The sequence below is a fragment of the Rhamphochromis sp. 'chilingali' genome (assembly GCF_963969265.1).
Source record: "Rhamphochromis sp. 'chilingali' genome assembly, chromosome: 9".
In the NCBI taxonomy this organism is placed as follows: domain Eukaryota; kingdom Metazoa; phylum Chordata; class Actinopteri; order Cichliformes; family Cichlidae; genus Rhamphochromis; species Rhamphochromis sp. 'chilingali'.
Window position 1 is genome coordinate 14031883 of NC_137936.1, and position 20937 is coordinate 14052819.

At 41.4% G+C, this 20937-nt stretch overlaps 1 protein-coding gene across 4 annotated transcripts in view; it reads right to left on the reverse strand.

Annotated features, from left to right (window-relative positions):
• plxna1b (plexin A1b) overlaps positions 1-20937 on the reverse strand; it is a 184468-nt gene that overhangs the window by 111524 nt on the left and 52007 nt on the right. For all 4 annotated transcript variants that reach the window (XM_080892383.1, XM_080892381.1, XM_080892382.1 and 1 more), the window contains exon 3: positions 20283-20465. In XM_080892383.1, coding sequence (XP_080748509.1) covers positions 20283-20465 — 183 coding nt within the window. The remainder of the gene's footprint in view (positions 1-20282; positions 20466-20937) is intronic.

The window sequence follows — 20937 nt, forward strand, 5'->3', positions numbered from 1 at the left end:
CAAGGCAAACACAGAGAGAAAGAAACAGAAGAATGGATCTAAAGCTGTGGTTAGCAAGAGGAAGAAAGCGGAAGGACATACGAAAGGCAGAGTTTAACAAAATTATATAAAGTGTGAAAGAGCTGATGATGAGACACTGGTGATTGGTCACTTTAAACCAACAACAGAGATGCAAAACGATCCGAGCAGTGACAAAGACTAATCTAAATTCAGCTCTCTTCTTTTTGCCTCCTGGCAGCTTTGACCAGAATTCCAAACCTTTAACCTGCATGGAGTGGAGTTTATTTACTCAAGGACATCCTTTACCTCTATTCAGGCAGGGGGATGTTTTATTAGTGTTCCATGTTCCATCTGTTCTAAACTTTGCTGGTAGTACAACAGGTATATTTAAAAGTGCTTGAATGTTCATCTTCTGTACCTACTTGTACAGGGTTGCAAGAGAGCCAAGTGCAACCAAACAGTGACATCAACGGACTGTATGCCACTGATTGGGCAGGGAGCAAACTCACTGGATGAGTCATGGGAACGACCTCTTCAAAAGAATCAAACTCACCAGTTTTTTAAACCTGGGAATGAGGGACGAGGTGCAGGCGTTTTTATAAATGGTGGCTTGGTGGTTGTGTTGTGTTGCAAACAAATGACTTCACGGGACTCCCTGCGCACATTGAGGTGGGACTCAATTATAATAGAAACAACCAAAACAGAGTAGAGTCAAGTTGAGTATGTGCTGGTGGAAAAGAGGCATAAGGGAACAAGCATGTGTCATGTTTTAACCAAATACAGTGAAATTGAGGATTTTCATTCAGTTTGCTGATTCTTACGACATTTCCCTGCAGGCTCTCACTTGTTAGTGGGCTAAGAAACTGTTTGGCAGTCACGCTAATTTTAGTTTAATTACAGAATTTAGTAGTGTGGTAAAAGCCCAAACCCCAGGCTGTGGTTACATGCAGCACTTCCTTTTCCTCACCCAAATCAACAGTTCAAACAGAAATACATGCAGACACTGAATTACACAACTCAATTCCATGTCCATATGTATGTATATCTATATCTATCTATCTATATCATCATCTGTGTACACAATCTAAATATAACTCCGTTGACTTAAACAGGGGGTAAATCTTATTCAGCTTGTGATGGTGAAATTCCAACACACACACACACACACACACACACACACTGCTGGCACTGTAACAACACTGTTGGACTTAAGTTTAACACTTGATGTAATGGCTTAGGCAACAGGATACTGTAGTACACTATCAGCATCTGAAGAAACACCTCCAGCGCCCGTGTTTGTTTTTATGCGTTTCCCTGACAGAGCAGAGTCCGACATGTGTTACTGGACATTAAATCACCACTCCCTGCCTTCTTCCTCTTCACTTTGCTTTCCAACAGCTCTCTCCCATTTCCTTCTGCAGGACAGTTTGAATAAAATCAAGACAAAGAGCAGAGGAAAGTGAAGAGTGTGAATTAAAATGTAATGCTCTGACAAAAAAAAGGTTAAGTTAGCGAGAAGGCTGCCCTGGGAGCAAAACAGGCGAGAGGAGAAGAAAGCACAGCAAAGTTTCCAGACAGTCAGCTGAGTGCACTGGACTGTCACAAGACTGCTTTTTATAGAAGTACTCTTTATTGTGTCGTACTCTCCAACACACACACACACACACACACACGCACACACACACACACACACACACATATCTTATCCTTTTCCTTTCTCCAAGTGCACCCCACACAGAGAGGACGTGTGTATGAGAGGAGGAAGTTGTTCATATAGAAAGAGGAAATCCTTCTTCCTAGATTTCTCACATAAGTAAAACCACAAACACGTGAACAGACAATTGCACAGGCAATCAAAGAGATCAGCCCTGCCCGGAGTTGCTGTTATTTATATAGCAACACACAACCCGTTGAAGCCAAAGAAATTAAATGTCCACTCTCTCACACAGTTTATGGCAAATTGATGTGATTAGATTAACTCAAAATCGAAGCGAATTACAGTGAAAGTGAGGCGCTAATATAGCAACCAATCAGCTGTTTACACTCAAACACACAACTATATGTACAAAGAGCATCCAAAAACCCAATATGTAACTCAACATGGGCGGCTCTTATGCAAGTTAATTGAATTCATTCATTTCTTCTTCTTCTAACCCTTTCTCTCCTTTTCAAAACTACAAAAACACAACAGACGCTAACAATTTCCTCAAAGGGTAACCAGACATTGCTATTAGCTCATTAAGAAGGAGCCCACATGCTTGCTTACTCACTCTCTCCACTCAAAAGTAGAAAAATTCACATCCCAACAGACCTAGACATGCATACACAGAGAAAACACACACACACGCGCGCACGCATACATACACCATTAAGCAGCAGCATGGGTGCTCAGCAGGATTTAGAGGACAATTAAAAAGCTCAATTAAACCTATATTCTTACTTTGAGAAATACACATGTTACAGATGGTGTGGCATGCTCTCTTTGCGTTTAAAAACACACTTTGGTGCTTTCCTCCTGGGAAAAATCGCAGGAGGGATGTAGAGAAAGGAGGGAGAGATTTGATGTAAATACGTCTAATGGTTCTGTGTTGAGATAAGTGCCTGATGAAAATGTATCCCACATCCTTGAAATGCAATACTGCTGATACTGATATGATATTACACGTTTTCACAAGGCAATTCACTTCTATGGCTGGAAACCCCTTAATGTTTGTTCACTCAGTGATTATAGCTGGAGATAAAGTGTTTGTGCTTTTCCACAGAGACATTCACAAGCTTGTTTTCCCCCCTTTCATGTATCGTTTCCTCTTTCGGGCCATATTTACAGGTCTGCCTTTGAAAACTGTGCCCATTCGCTAGGCGTGCTTGCATACCCCCTTCCACCTCTTCACACCATTTCCAGTAAAACCAAATATCACAGTCCCATTGTCTTCCTATCCTGCATCCTCCATCCAGGGCCAAGTCTGTTAAGTTAGCCAGCGCAGGAATCTGCTGTTCGTACGTGTGTACTTGTGAGCTCACAAATTTAGAATACACAATACCTTCCTGTTCATAGAAGTCAAAAGACACAATCTCACGCACAGAAACGCACGCGTGTGCAGGAGGCAGATGGTCCAACCTGTAGGTTTTCCACGGCCCATTTGTGGAAGGGCAATGCTTCACTATCCGCCCTAACCGACTGCACGCACACACACAAAAATACACACTCACTCACACATGCAGAGAGGGCAATAAATCCAAACCAGCACAATACAACCCCCGCAACGGACATGGCAGAAGCAATAGCTAATGCCAGAGAAAACATTTCCAAGAGTTCATCTGGAGGTAAACTTGATTCCTGCTCACAGAAGGGCATGCGATGCAGTTCTTCAACAAAGGAGCAACTTGGCAGCATAGTAAAGACTTTATTTTGGCCAATCAAACTGACAACCTCTCCAAATTTAATTGTTAAGGCAAGTAATTAAATCTGCCAGGATCATTTAAACCTCAGCTTTTCCCTAACGGTTAAATGTATCATTATTTATGTTTCATTATTAAGCACTGCTTCTGTAACATTCATGAAGTTATAGAAGTTTACAATGAACTTTGCTCTTTATCAGAGTATTTAGCACTTGTACCCTCTTGTGGTTGTAGCTACAGACCCACATTTTTAAGGGTGAGCTTACATCTTTTTAGCTGTTTAAAATTTTCAATCACTTCTATTCAGTGACTTTAATGCTGTATAAAAAGCTAAAATCCATGTCTCATTTTCAAAGGCCTGAAAATCATCACAAAGTCTGCGCTAGAGCTGGGCGATAGAACGATAACGATATGTATCGCGATATAACTTTTACTCGATAGAGAAATTAAACTATCGCGATAGACCTCGCCACTCTTGTCCTCTTAAAAAAAAAAAAAAAAAAAAAAAGGTCAGCCAATCCAAATTAAGTAGCGCAGAGCCGAACCAATCACAGCCGCAGCGTCACGTCGCGTGACTTGTTACGTACAGCACAAGTGCCAAGCCGCACGTGTGTTTGTTTGGGAAGCAGCCAGCGGTTAATGGAGGAAATGAGTGTGCCGACTAGAAAAATCAACCGAGCGTGACCGAAGAGAAAACAGATGATGGTTCCAATGCCGGAGAGATTGTCGAACGGAAGAGCCATAGAAGCTCCGTAGTGTGAAGGTATTTCGGCTATTTCAAGTCTGACAAAAAACAGAGTAGCGTGCACTGTAAATTGTGCCGAAAGCAAGTCTGGAAATACAATAAACTGGTGCATGCGTCACACTGTGCGCCACGTTATTGTTTCGGTGAAATGAATTTCTACAATACTGTTACTGTTAATTCTACTCTCTGCAGTGTTTAAATGCTTACATATACACACAGTTACTGTCCGTCCACACATACGACTCGGTTCTGCTTCTATGCCCCAGCTTTGTTTACTTTTTCCCACCGAGGCTTCTAGACTTCTGATTGGCCAATATTTCTGCACGGTTAGGAATCTAGCGCCACCTGCTGCTTTGGCATGTTCATAGCAGCGTTTTCCTTCATTTCTGCCTTTATGTGTGGACGGGATTATTTTTTAAAACGAAAACGGAAAATCTCCGTTTTCAAAAATACCCGTGTACGTGTGGACGTAGCCTCAGTCTCTGACTGGAAGCGCTAATTCGTCATTCGGCTTTTGTCAGACTAAAGTAACTGTTAAAACTGTTTGAAAAGCTCAGCTATACAACAAGGAGAGATTGAGAATTTCCTTTTAGTTCTCAGTTTATTTGATATTGACAAAAGTTAGTCAGTTTTGTCTGTTCTTCTGTAAAACAAACTAAGATTTATTTTTAGAATTAATATTTTGTTTCTAAGTGGAATTGACAATTTAGTCTGTTTCGTTTGTTCTATTTTGAAACTTAAACGCTTTAGCGGCTGCCTTTTGTGTAGTTTGCAATATTTGCCTTTATTTATCTGAAAAAGTCTCATGTTCCTTAAGTACATCTACCCTGTTGAACTTCATCCATCCATTCGCGTCCGCTTAATGGATGAACTTATTATGGGAAATAAATATTTAAATAAAAACAAGCTGCTGATTATTTCACATTTTACTTGTGAGCAACGGCACAATTAAATCTTACAAATATAGTTATTTGGCTTATATCGTGATAGATATCGTTATCACCTGAAATGAAAAAAACATATCGTGATATGAAAAAATCTCATATCGCCCAGCTCTAGTCTGCGCTGTTTATAAAACAGAGCCATCGATGCAGCACAACTGATTCTTGTCCTTTGTATTAGGTCACACGTTAATTAACAGTTCAAGCTTGTGTAATGTTTACTGTTCATAAGACAAACTCAACCAGTAAAATAAAAGTAGGACCAGAGTGTTGTCCTGTGGATTATTGCTACACATGCATTGTTAAAAACTGAAAGCCTTATATCTCGTGGGAGTCAGTGATTCACAAATCCCAGGCTTGTGGTCAAAAACTGTCCAAGTAAGAAGCTCTGACAAACATCAGATGGTATTTGCAAATTTAACAATATCTCCCTCTAACCAAAAATAAATCTTCCACTCAGTTTTTTTCTTTCTAAAATGATGGTCACACTAACAGCTAACTGATCGTTTGTAGCAGTTTATTGGTGCGATCTCAGAGATGTAGCCTCAATTTTCACCATCACCTTGCTTTATAAACATGCTTTTATTTTCGGTCTCTAGCCTTCCTAAAATCTTAACCCCAGTCTGCAGCCCACTGCGGCCTGAGAGAAATAGCGATGAACACACACACTCTCATCCAGACGTTCACATTTTCATGCACGCAGGCACATGTGGAGCAATTTGCATTTTCACACCCACAAATGCAAGTGCAAGAACTGTGACACACACACGCACAAGCGAACACATACACAGAGAGAGAGTGCTAACTCAGAGCTCGAGTTGAGAAGTCCCAGTGGGAAAAGCCACTTTCCGGAACATTTTACCCAATTTGCATTGCTCCTGGCTCAATCGCTCTCTCTGAGGAGATGACTTGGGAATTGAGAACAAGTCAGAAAGAGAATGTGTGTGTGTGTGTGTGTGTGTGTGTGTGTGTGTGTGTGTGTGTGTGTGTGTGTGTGTGTGTGTGTGTGTGTGTGTGTGTGTGTGTGTGAGTAAACGTATGCATCTTCTCCAAGTGTAGGGAGGAGAAAAAACAAAAATCGGTGTGTCAGTAAAGTCAGCACAAGAGAAATATGCATTTAAGTGCAAAAGAAAAAGCTTGTTTGGGCATTTTAAACACTGAATACCCACTTGTTCAACTATTTCTTTCATCTACCTAAGCACTCAGTTAGTCAATACTCTATTTATTTCAAACTCTATTAACTGAAGTATGCAGGTCAGGTCTGACTGCTAATGAAATTGGCTCTATATAACTGTGCTTCAATGAGAGCGTGTACATGACAAGTGTTTTATACACAGCATTTACAGACTTCACTGGATGTGAATCAAAAGTCTATAACCAAGTACACCACCTCATGTTTTGGTCAACACCTAAGCTTTCATAACATGAGGATATGGCCTTTTGTGGCTTGTAGTCTACTGGGGACCCTGCATTTCTAAATCTGTTCCTCACAAACAGCCTGAGAGGGAGATGCAGGAGCAATGCCTTAGAGACGTGATGCAATGAGGAGTCAGAGATGCAAGCAATCAGTCTGATTAAGAGTGTGTGTTTTGTGTGTGAGCGTTGCCTCTCCTCACATCTCCTCTCTCTTTTGTTCCAGTTGTAATCCCTCACTTGCCTGTGAGGTCTGACATCATGTTATCTGGTTAGGTATACAAGGTAAAGAGAGGTTCAAAATAAACATGTCTACTTGAAGAATAAGATGACAATGAGGTACAAATTATTTATAAAATGAGAACTGTTGAACTCCTGCAGCTGTGTGTTGCCAAATTCCACTGAAAGAGGAGTAAAAAGCAGGGATTTAGACACATTTCTGCCACTTTCACGCTCTGTGAATAGTAAACTTTCAGCAAATGACCAACATTTTTAAAATCAATCCACATTACTGTGTACAATACCTCTCACCAGGTCTTTACTTTCTGACCCTGGAGGTCGCTAACAATTACAATGCTACTTTTTATCAGAAGGAACGATCGAAAGCTAATTTCCCTTAAAGCCTGTCTCTTAACTCTAATCACCCGGAGGGACAAACAATAGCCAGGAGCTCTGAAGTCCAACCTTCTCCCAGATTAACTCACCTCAGGACCCTTCCAATAACTCTAAGTGGCTTTGTCTCATTAATGCACTATTTGGTTCTTAGTAATAGCAGTTTTAAACTATTTTCCACCAATTGCAACAGCGTGGCTTTCTAAGTTCCTCAAACAAGCTTGTGAGTCCGTTGGTCTGTTTGTAATCTTGCAAAATGTTTATGCATGGAGGTAAATCAAGTTTTCTTAATTTAATAACATTAAAGCTGTGCATACATTTACAGAACTGTAACACCGAGTTGGGATTAGAATAAAGGTCTAAATAAAGGGTGATGAAAGCAGTGGGCCCAACAGGTCCATGGCCCCTTTACCACTGACAGGCCCTATCACACAACTCAATTTTGGTGTATTTATAACTTCCCTTATTAAATACGAAGTATAATAATGGGTGTAGTCTGAGAATTCACTTGCATCTGGTGCGATCTCATTCGTGTTAGGCAGTGATTAAAGGAGCAGGAAGTCTGAGCCAGTTAACAGCCATACCAAGCCAAGTGGGATGGTAATACACCATTAATGTTGTTGTGTGTCTGGGTACCGTTTAAAGTTTAATTACAAAATATCCCTAAGTACTATTCTACAACAAAACACAGTTGCCTTTTAAACAACAAGGTATACAAAGAAATGTGTATGTCAACCTTAGTGTGACAGTCGGTGAAGGATCTGTGTAATAAACATATTGTAACCTACAGCATTGATGTCAAATCATACTGTGAGCTTCCTTCACACACACATGCACAGCATTGCAGAAATTTCCAAAGGTGAGTAGGGTACAATTGCAGCTGTGCCCGTTACTGCACATGAACTTTATCTGGCTTCTCTCTGTCTTTCCAACACACTTTATTCCCACCGGCAGTCTTGACCCTCTTGCCTCCTCTTCACTCCACTGCATTACTAAATGCAGCCATTTTGGCTCCCCTAGGGCCCATGATAGAGCTTTGGTCGCCTCCTGGCCACATTAATACCACTAGGAGTGTAATGAAACTATGGATTTTCCATCGGAGCTCTGACACTAACTGCCTGTTTGCTGTGCATCCACTCTGTGCTATGCTGTTCTCCACTGTACATGTACAGTGGAGAGATTTCCCCAACAACAATAGCTCGTTGTTGTTTTTTCTTTCTGGAAATTGTTTTTCAACTGGATGGCATTATACTAAAAGTCAAATGAGTTACTGGCAAGCTTTTAACAGATGTTAAAAGAACTTTGTGTAAGATTTATTTTTACAGCAAAATTTTAAAAATAATAATAAAAAAGAAAAACCTTGTAGTTGTAAGCAGATGCACTATCAAAGCAATGAAGTGTAGAATGAATCCTGTCCACAGCCACTGTGTAGTGCATGAATGAACACATACACACACACCTGAAGCCAGACTGAACGTGCAGAAGGAGTTAATGTGTGTGTGTGTGTGTGTGTGTGTGTGTGTGTGTGTGTGTGTGTGTGTGTGTTGCCTCTGCAATTTTATTTCTCCCTCGCACATCCCTCTCTCTCTCCTTACACACACAAATGCACACAGGGGTAAACATGACCTACAAGCCCACTTATTTCCAACCCCAGCTGAAACTGCATTCCCACTGTTGTGGTGCGGAACTCTAACATTCAGCAACATTGCAGCAACCCAGTTTCAGTGTTGTGGCTGCGTTGAAATCCCATGGCTGAATCACAAACATCAATGCTCCCTGTGACTCTCTCTCTCTCTCTCTCTCTCTCTCTCTCTCTCTCTCTCTCATCGTTCTTCTTCCTCACTATTGCCAACCGTGGCTGCCCTGACTACTGTTGCCATGGCAACCGAGGAGCAGGCCCAGCGCTGAGGGATTTGGAGACAAGTTGGAGTAAAGACCTCTATGTTATTGGAGCCTTATTATTGGGTGTGCACTTGTGTGACTGTGCTTATTGTTGTATGCTCAAAATGCTCTGATATCTTCTGTACGATAATTGATTGATTGAATCTTTATTTTGAACATGTTGAAAAAGTATAAGAAAAAAAAATAGAATTAAAAGAGACAAATGAACAAAGCAAACAAAAGGAAAACGAACAACCACAATAAAACGGGGCTCTCGTGGGACCACGAAAGCCATAGCCTGCCACTGCAAAGCAGGATAAATATCAACTAAGGAGCATGGAAAGCTAAACAACACAGTACACGTGTATTAGTCCATCACTGATTTAACTGCAAAAGAGCAGTTAAAGAGAATATAGCTAACCAAAGAAGTCTGTGTACCCACAATCTCTGTCCCTTCCCTCTCTTAAACACCCCGTGTACTGGCCATATCAATTCCAAGGTTATCAGTAATCCAATAGGTTTCCCTGGAAGCAGGCGGTTTTCCAGAGACACAGTCAATATCCTGAAAGTAGAAACATCCGGAAGGGATTCCTACCAAGTGTTCGTTCTTTCTCACTTTCTCAGTGACAAGACTACCTTTCTGTACTTTTCTCTCTCTCTCTCCCCCCGCTTCTTTTTTATCTTGAGAACAAATTTTTCATTGACATTCAAAGATCAGTGCATACCGTGACATGCAAACGTTTTGAGACAAACACCAGCACCCACATATACACAGGAAAGCAGAGAAGATCTACAGACAGGAAAACACTCTTCAGTGCCACACGGCAAAAACTGTCAACCATTCCTTTAAAGCACACACATGCAGACACACAGCAAGGTTAAAGTGAGAGGTTGTGGTATTATTTCTGGGCCACTGGTTCACTGCCAGTGACCCATAAATAAGACAGCACATGGCTCCTATGGATATTACTGCATAGCTGGGAGTCCTCTGGCTATAGCTAGAAGTGGATACGGACTCCTGATGATCCATTTAGGATGGGTTTGCACAGACTGAAGCTCAGCTCTTTACTGATGACAAACAATTGAGTCTATATAGGAACTCAAAGATAACTACTTTAAACCATAAACTTTATATAAAAGATGGTGTTGTCATGGTGGCTATGCCCAAGTGGTTAGTGAAGTGCAGCATTTCAGCGGTTGCCCTGTTGTTGTGGTCAATCCAGATGTTACAGGCAAGGGATGAATCTGCCTGAGAAACTCAGCTGTCAAATCATGAAGTAGCTTTAATAGTTCCTATTTGGCAGACTGGGGAGCTACAATCATGTTTTACATACAGTCTATGGTCCACGTGATCTTTCGCTCATTTACAGTAGAAAAAGGCAAGAAAACTGCCCATTAAATATTTACACAATGCTTTTTCCTACGAACCTCTGTTGCTAGAGTACTTTCAGAGTGTGATGCATGTCTTTGTACATATGGGGGCTTATGCTCATGGTTCCTTCCTGTTTTTCCAATTGTGTGTGCATCTGTGCCTGCCTTCATTAAAGACTGAATGTGTACTCTGTGTGTGTGTGTGTGTGTGTGTGTGTGTGTGTGTGTGTGTGTGTGTGTGTGTGTGTGTGTTTGCTCTCTGAGGACCCCGCTTGCGGTACTTTAATTAGCCTAATCCAACAGCAACACATGGATGGAGGAGCATAGTAGGAGAGGGATGTGAGGGTGGTTGGAGGGCGTGAGGTGGCAGACAGAACAAAATCTCTCTCCCTCTCCATACCATTTGTTACTCCCCCTCCAAAGAACACAACATGCACACACCTCCATCTTGGCTCTTGGCAGTGCAGTTGCTGGCCAGGCCATTGTAAAATCCACAGGGAGGGGGAAACAGTCTTTGAAACGGCCACATGGGCTGCTGGAGGCCAGCTATACCATTCCCAGGGAGACAGCATTCAAACCATAGCCACGCTAAATGACCAATTAAATATAATAGCGAGGGCTTAATTGGTGTTAGCCAATTTAGAATGACACTGTGCAATTAATGTTATAGAGAAGATATAGAGACGACTGTTGGGAGTGTCTGTGTGCATTGGTATGCTAATTCAGCAACCCAAACCAGTCTTTGTGTCTAAGACCATTTTAGCAAGAAAGGGGATAGATGGAATTGTGCAAGAAAGGAGGGCGGCAGGGGGTGTAAAGAAGGTAGATGAAGTGAGATAAGTTGGGAGGAGAAAAAGAATGACTGCTGGGGGAGAGTGGGTGGGGAGCAAGGGAGAGAGTGAAAGAGGGGGGAGTGAACAAAATTAAAAGAAAAAAAAACAAAAACAAGATGCACAAACAAATGCTAGCCTTGGGAATAGATGCAATCAGCTCAGTCAGTCAGCTAATGACCAATTCCATGGAGAAAAGTGAGACGGAGAAAGACCGATAGTGTGAGTGAAGCAAAGACAGAGAACAGAAGGACTAAATGGAAAGGACAAGAAGTGCAAGAGGAACAAGAGAAACATGGAAAAGAGACTAATTAATCAGGTTGAAACATTTGAATTTAATAAATGGATAGATAAATTACCAAAAGGAGACAATTGCATAATTTGGATATGGGATTAAAATGGGGAATATAAGGACATAAAGTGCCTCACCATTTTTAAAGACTTAGCTGGCGGAAATGTTAAGTCACAAGGTCAGCTACACCAGTAACAGGGCTTTTTTTCTAGCTCCAGTAATACTAATAAGAAGACCCTAGATAAAGTGGAACAAGAGTTGGTCCTGAAACTGAAATAAGTTCACTTTAGCCAGCTGTTACTCTAAGAGACTGGGCAGAGGGCATAAGACCAGTGTGGGGAATTGGCTTTCCGCTTGGCTATCACATACTCTTACGCTAACAGGATTACCCACAGGGTGAGTGCAGTATGGCCAGAAGTGGTCATGAGGCGAGTGGTCTGAAAGCAGGCAGGCTTGGGGCAAGATACAAAGCCAGCTAACACTGTGACAAGGTTTCAGGCTCAAGCTATTACCCCTGGGGGGGGCACAGGACAGAGGGGTAATTAGTTAGACAGCGGGAGATGCCATCATGCTGTGTGAGAAGGATAAACGCAGGGAGCTGTTGTATTTGGACTTGTTTTTGTTCGTGTATCTCAAAAGTATTTTGAAGTGTGTGCATTTTAAAAAAAAACAAAAAAAACACAGAGAGACCCAGTCTGAATTTCATGGCCTTGAAGTGCTACTAAAGCCTACAACGTCCATTTGATGTCACACACTTCAGAAAAAGACATTCACAAATTACAGTAACAGAATATGCAGTCACCTCATACAACACTGTATGCAAATATACGCAGGTGAGTGTGAATGCAAATGTGTGTTTGTTTCCCTACTCACAAATGTTAATCATCTTAACGTCACTAAACCACAGGAACTAATCAAAAACAATCTATTAAGAATCTATTAGCTTTGCAACGTGTAATCTGATAAGCCTGCTACAGTTGTTTCCCATAGGAGGCTGCGTGCACGAGTGTGCGAGTGTGTGCACGGCAGTGCCGTTTGCATTCTTCACAGTAGATTAGCCAATTTGATAGTAACTCACATATTTACACTCATCATTTGGTGTAATGGAGATGGAAAAGAATCCTTGTATTATCTTTTTTTATTATTATTATTATTTTTTTCTCAGAGAAGCATCAAAGTGCTGTGCCTGCTTCCATTATGTGTCCTACTTCTGTGTCAGGGTATCCGTCCGTAAACAGTTGCTGATTTCTTCCATTTAATGGCTAAGAGGTTAAGCTTCCACATGTGGCTGTAATGGGCTTGTGGTGAGCTGTGTAGCGAGTTGAAGACAGTCTCTTTTAAAACCAGGAACATACATACTGTGAGCTGCTGAGTTTAATTGGAAAGGAATGAGTGTATGAGACACTGTGTGACTGTGACTGTATGAGAGATATAGCCTCCAAAGGTAATCTTTGCCTGCTGTGTCACTCATGACCAAACCTCCGGACACTGTGCTGTCCCAGTGTGTTTCCAAGTTGGTATATACCTGCATGAATGGGCTCATTTTACCTTTCAGTATGAGCTATGATATTCCCTCTAGTGCGTGTGTGTGTGTGTGTGTGCGCGTGCGCGTGTGTGACCTGTCAGAAATAATGACACCATGAGTCCTGGCATTGTGCCATCCACCAGGTGTGCTCTTGGCTGTATCAGCTGCCATAGACAGAGCTCTGCTATAATTCTATGGAACTGATGCCTTAAAGAAAATCATTATTTGCTGGAAAAAATACACTAAGCGCATCAACAGTATATTGTGATTTTCACTATTGTACAGTAAAACTGAGTGCAATTTTAAAAAGTGCATGTAACTTTCACACACACATATCATATGGAGAGCAGGGACTCTTTGATGTTCCACCCCGAGATGCCTAATGGAGATGACCTAGAAACAGGCTGGCCTCGTCCTCACTTGGATCATGTGAGCATCCCAGCTTGCATCCAGACTCTTCTAATCTTCCCTTAAAAATGGATTCTAGTGTGGTGCATTTATAATTCATCTCCCTTGCTCTCTCTTTTCATTCTGTATCCCTTTCTCTTGGCTTTTCCCCACTCTCATCTACTCCCCACTTTGGCTCATTAACCCCTGGTAGTAGTGAATTGTGGAGAGAACGCAGAGGTAGTGAATGAGTGCTGTGCAGTGCAGTCACACACAGTTGAACTGAGCTAAAATGCATTAGCGCTCGAGATTATCAAGGACTGAACCGTTCTCATTTGTGGCATTAGCCTACACAGAAGCCCACTGTAACTTATCTTGCTCTTTAAAAATGATTAGCTTTAAACATTTATTGTAGCTTTGGTTAAAGGACTAGATTGGTGCCAAGATTAAGACACATTTGTTAAGGTTTTGAGAGTGAACTATCAAGTCATATCGCCTCTTAATGTCACCATAGCTTGTTAGGAAGGTAGGAAATATGGCTCGTTATGGCATATGAAGCTCTTGCAGGAAAAAGGTGCAGAATTAGACCCCTGGTTTAATGAGACTGGATGGAATCATGCATGTGTAAAGGATGGTATGGCATTAAATCTTTTAAGAAGACCCCTCATTACTGTCTACCCTTACAATCTAAGTGCTACAACCTATTTTCTGGAGTGGGAAAGAGCATGTATGTGTGTGCGTGGGCATACGCAAACTTTATACATGCAAACTTCCTGTATACATGTACACTTGTACATATATTTATTTGCATTCGGAGTGCATATGCGCACACTCCTCACTTTAATGAGAGAAAATGATTAGAGAGAAATAGCGATCACTGCCATTTCATCTCAACACATACAAACGCTCAGCTATTATCAGGGAGGGGAATCTTTGATCACAGAAGGAGATAGAAAGAGAATATGTGAGCAGCAGATGAAACAGAGAAAACGAGGCAGAGAACAGAAGCAAAGAGGCAAAGTGAGGAAGCAGTGGATGATCCTGTTACTCACTGTGCTTGTTACACTAGTCAGAGTTGAGGGTTATGGATGAGTTTTAGACATTGTTAGAGCTTATATTATCCAACAATCTATATGGCTGCTGCTCATACAATGAGCAAAAGCAGAGATAGCAGAAGTGAACAAACCCTGTATATTCACAGTGTGAATCTACAATGACACCCTCCAAAGGCTCGAGTGTGTGCAGACGTGTGCGAGAGTGCATTCACGGAGAGATGCAGAATGCTATTGTAGGATGAATATAGTCATATGCAAGGATAACCTACATATGAGAGAAAGACTCAGGCAGGCAATGAACAGAGACAACTGATATCCATTTGCTTGAGCGACAATCACACAAACACAGACACATTAGCTTAAGCTTGGAGATTTAGATTGTCAAACATATTTCATTGTCCACTGCCTGCGTCGGTATAAGTAAGACCTTATAATGGTCATTACATTACTTTAATAATATGCATATAGTTCAAGTTTCACTCCCCAAAAAACAAAAAACAACAATAAAATCACCATCTGTGGTCCTCTGAGCACTGTATTAGCCACGGTTAGAATAACAAAGGCAAAATTCATTTGAGGTTACGTGCTAAATGAGTGGTCCTACGGCATATTCCTGGCTCGTCTCACACATTTGTGGCTCAACTGGGCTATTTGGGAAAACACCATTTTACTGTGCTGACAGCACAGAGGGAACAAATTGTAGCAGAAAATGATACATTTAGCTGTTAATATGAGAACATTATGATTAGATTGGAAGACTGATGGCACGCTGGGAGAGAACTAAATTAGGTGGAAAAACTTGGTGTTAAATACAAAGTGCAAGTTATCCGTTTTGTCTAGGGAACTTGATCATAACTCCACAGCCTCTGCCATATCAAATCTCTTTCACAATCAGCTACATCTCCATTTCCTCCGTCGCTTTCTCATCCGCTTCGTGCGTTTGTGTGACCCCATGCAGTTGGGTGAACTAATGACCGAGGGCCACCAAGAGCCCGCACAAAGCTGGCCTCTGTGCTCATGCCCGGGCCAAACAACTCGTGGCTTGGGAGGCTGAGCCAAATGATGACACAAACCACAGAAGTCTCTCACTCAGACACTCACACACACACACACACACACACACACACACACACACACACACACACACACACACACACGAACAAACAAAGTCTATGTACCATATTTTCAGACTGTAATTTTCTGCACATTCTCAATTAAAAGACGACGACACAAATAGAGAATCAGTAAAAGACAGATGTTTATTTCATCATTCCTCCCTGACAAGCAACTACTTTATTTTCAGAATGTGTGTTTTTATTTTATTTATTTTATTTATATATAATTGTTTTTTACTATTTGGGCACTGTCTGCAAAGAGAAGGCTGGAACAACAATTTAAATGCAAAGCACTAAAAACAGCCTCACACACACAAACACATACACACACAGGGGAGTTGGACAGGGCAGCATTATGCACCAGTAGAATAACAATCATCAGTCAATTAGGCCATGACATGGTCTCTTGACGGTGACACCGGCAGCCCCAGTGGAATACATCAGTGACTTCACACAGCAATATACACATACAAATGACAAACTGTCACTTCTTATTAACCCCTGAAATGCTGTCTCACTGGTGTAGTTACGGCTTAAACCTCATTTCTGCAGTATTATCTTTACTATGATGAAACATTTTTTTGTTATTTTCAATAGGTTAGAAAAATAAAGATGCAAGCTTTAGATCATTAGATCGCTTTTGGGGATAATCTTTAACACCAAAGCTGGAGCAAGTTTTATGTTACAGTTACTTGTGTGGGTTAAGTTTTTCTTAAAATTTGACAGTGAGAAATATTATTTAGAACATTTGCTGAGGTAATTTTAGACAAAGCTCAAACTGAAGATGAGACTCAAAGACTTAAAATCTGTAATTCATAAACCTAACTGTGGCTTCATGAGGCCTGCTGTGTGTACAACAGCAACAACATGTGAAATCCCATCTGCCACTTAATGTTTAGATTGCAGCTGCTTAGCTGACGCAGTCATCCACTTAGCTTTTACAATGTGCTGCAGGGTGACAGAACAAATACTCGGTCATGTTCGCTTTCAAATACACCTCAACGGATCCTGTACTGATTAGCTAATGAAAACACTTACTAGGTGTAGGGTCAAACATGTTATTTTTTGGCTCCAAGACATGCTCTCAAACCATCATCCACTGCACTCTCTGCTTTGAATATCCATCAGTTTTCTTCCACATATCCAATTCGGGGTCACAGGGGAGCTGGAACCTTTGCCAGCTGCTTTTCAGCAGTGGGGTACACCCTGGACAGGTCAGAGGATTTTCAAAAAATGATTTCTCATATTCAAAGGATTTTTAAAATGCTATGTTGAAGTTTGTTACATCTATAAACCTATGTGTTTCATGTAGTAACATGTAGTGTAAGGCCTTATTTGTCCCATTCACTATGTTATTCTTATGCTGGTCGTTTACGCTCGTCTTATATTGTCTTCTAACTTCTGTCAGAAACTGCGGGGAAGCTCAATTGATGCACTGATGAATGGTCATTGAACGGCACCCACACACCTGAGCCTGGCATGGACACAATGGGGGACACATCGAGCACTTGGGGCTCGTACCACCTGGCACACTGGCCCTATATACACAGCAGATGGCTCGCGCTGGCCTCTGATGGAGGGTGCAGCTGAGGAATCCTAACCTGCGTTTGAGTGTTCGTGTGTGTGCAGCACCAAAAGCAGACAATAGGTACTAGATTGTCAAGTGCAATCCTCCCTTCTTCTCTCATCTCCCCAGACCACCTATTGAGATGGTGCATATGTGTGCAAGCGTATGTGTGAGTGTGTCATGGTTGATGCCCATTTATTGTCACTGCTCAACGGGGCCTGAAAGCACAGAAGTGGCTGAGAGAATCACTCAGACTTTTATCATTATAAATGTGTTGGCTAAACAAACCACAGCAGCTTTGTTACAATGCTTCTTCAGACAGAAAGGCATAAAAGAGGAGTGAATAAGGTCCACTATGTAAACTAGAATAAAGCTGACAAAGACACAGGGACCGATGGCAGGCAGAGCCAAGCACCCAGACATAATCACATCGTCAAAGAATCAGAGCTTTTAATCCTAAAAATTAAGTGCAGCAGATAGCCGGTCAACAGTTGTGCCCTTGACCACAGCAGTATCCAGATGACCATTGAAATGAGTTAATCAGAGGGCATCACCTCTCTTCATCGCTTCCTTCCCCCTTCTTCTTCCGCTAACCTCCTATATCTCCTTCATCTTACCATCTTCCTTCCTGATTCTCTCTCTCTAATGTCGGTGTCCCATCAAACCATTACTCATTAGTAAAAGCTTCTCCTGCGAGTGTGTGAGAGACTACAGAGCACAGAGGGACTTCATTAGTGCTTAAAACATGTTGTTTATGCTACTGTCTTGTTGCTCTGGAAAACCTTGAACATTATAGTTAGTTAAAAATAGACTGAGCGCAGATATAACAGATTATCAAAGCACTTCACGTCTAGCCAATAAAGACGTGAACAAAAAGTTATTTAAGGTAAAGTGATGTTCCTTAAACCTCAAAACTCTCCCAGGAGATTAATGTGGATCCATTTGGCAAACATTAGTTGGTTATATTTAAGATTATTGCAACAGTCACTGCCAGATTTGTTGTTTTTCGGATTTGCCAATCATACCTTTCCATGTCTCTTAAAACGCACCTGAAAAGCACACATGCAAGCTGTCTCCTTAAGGCAAATTCATCCAGCCAACCAATACTCTCCTTATTTCTGCCCCTCTTTCCCTTCATCGCCCTCAGGCAGAGCTATATAAACAACATTCAACACTAATGCTCTCCTGAGGAAGGTGTAAGAACAGGAACATACTCAGTAATTCCTTCATGGCCTGCATGGACTCCCACTCGTCCACACAAACTTTAACACTCGCCCTGAAACAGACGGTGCTTTTACTGAAAGGATAATGACACAAATAAAAATCAGTTACAGAAACACTGACGCACACAATCAGAGGACCCAACAATCTGTTATCACACACTATTAATTCAGTTGCTCTTTTTCCATTTTTTTTTCTTCATCTGCCTCTTTATGGCTGCTGTCTGAGTGAGTGAGTGAGTGAGTGAGTGAGTGAGTGAGTGAGTGAGTGAGTGAGTGTGTGTGCGCGCGTGCATGTCTGTGCATGCTCCAACGTCAGGTTTTAGATATTGTTCCTTCACAGCAAACTGAATCCTTTCCAAGACCAGATTATTTTAGTTGTTTTTGGGTTTGACTGAAACACAGGCAGCCAAAAGAACCGCGGGCTCCTTGGCTCTGCTGTTGCGCACACGCACACACATGATGGCGCGCACACACATGAAAACGACTTATCTCAAAACCTACTGCAGCAGTCTCTTCCCCAGGTGATGCTCCAAACACACGTATATACCTCAGTCAGAGTGCATAACACCACACAAGAAAAGACATGTGAGAACAGCTAAATAAATAAAGGGACTGTTGCCGAGCTAAGTGAATGGGTGTCACTTTGACAAATGCACGGCACTGAATCTTAGTCGACACTGTATTGTTTGCCGTCTCATGCGCTCTCATAAACACAAACACATGCGTGCACACACGAACCCATGCCATCGCAAGCGCAATGCATTATTATGCACACTGTGAGTGACAAACACACAAGCATTGCGTGAATACATAAACTCGTATTAAAAGTGCACAAACACACAGGCTGATTATACATTCATAATATTGAATGGATGACAGGTCTTGAGCAGTGTGGAGAGAAATGGGGTGAATTCTAATGAGATACCATTTACCCCGAGAGCTCTGTCCTCCATAGTCTGGATACACACACACGCGCGCACACGCAAAGGAACAATTGCTGAGATTGAACACAACACTGTTACACAAAAAGGACCATAATTGCGGAAAATTTTACATATATCTAACATACAATCACAAAAGGTCAGCTATATCAGTTTAATCAGGCACAGAGGTTTGTCCATTTGTTACATGACCGCACATCATTAATCATTCCTCTACAGAAAAGGGTGCAACAGCCGCATAAGTGCGATGACATAAACCCTAACTTGCTTTGAATCCACAAAGAAATTGACCCAAAGAAAGGGACAATAGTTTCATCAAGAAATGCACTTTAGATTTTCTTCTTCCCCACCAATGCATCCATCACCACTTTATCCCTGTCCAAAGCTCTATCCACCTCAGCCCTGCACAGCTGACCTGAACAGAAAAGCCATTCACCAGTCATAGCTGTTGGATTGATTGAAGGTGAGCTCTTAAAAGACCGTACATGGCATTGGGACAAAGCAGTTACGTTTTATGCCTGACGTGACAAACATGACAATCAATGAAAGAGTAGGCGCAGACTTGCTTTAAATTGCTTGTTAAATGAACAGGTTTTAAAGAGACACTCGGATGTCCTGCTGGAAATAGCCACCAGCAAGAAAAATGGTGATGACTGCATTTAGTATAAAAAAAAGCATCAGCAAAGTGCCTTATGCAAATCTACAACGATTAGGCCGCCAGTACACAGCTTATGAACTGACAAGCATCACTGGGCAAAACGCTGGTAACCATTCACAAGTAAAAAGATATTTGCCAGAAAGTTGCTTCCTTTTAACTGGATAATAAATAAACGACAAAAATCTAAATGCCTTTTTGGCTTACACACAATTTCCCTTCAACTTCATATTCCATCCAGTTCAAATGGAAAAGAAATACCAGCATCGATAGAAAAAAATAAAACAAAAATTTTAAAAAGACCACACACACACACACCAACAATCCTACCTTCTTCAGTTTCCCATTGCGTGAGCCAACAAACGCCACAGTGTTGCCACGGTAGTCATACGCTGCCACTGAAGTCATGCCATCATCCTTATCGATGAAGAGAGGAATCCCCTCGATGGTGCTGGTTCCCCCCAGAGGCTGGTTGAAGTCCTGACCACAGAAGTTATCGTCGATCTGAAGTGGCTAGAGACAGGAGGGAAAGGCAACGAAATGAATCAGACAAAATAAAAGCACTCAAAATTCTATTCTGATCTAAAGCAGATTGTTCAGCAGAAAACAAATTAATGTAGGTTGTGATGTTTGGGGTGATTGTGTGAATGTTTTTCTGTCTGACAAGAGAATTCTTTAGATTTGTTGTGCTTTTAAAGTGGTATTTACAACAAGAAATGGAAAAGTATCTCATTTCAAAACAATAAATAGATTCCGTTTAATCATGAATTCATATAAGGACACATTCTAAAAATGCTACAAATTAGCTTTTATATTCAAAGAAATGCCTTTTTTAAATTCTAAACTAATGTGGTCTCATACTATGGAAGCCGCATGTGAAGCACCTATTCTGAGAATTCCTCAAATGCCCTTAAAAACAATTCGTAAAAGCAGCTAAGCTGCCTAAAAGTCAACTTGCTGCACGTTTCCATATTCAGTGAGAATG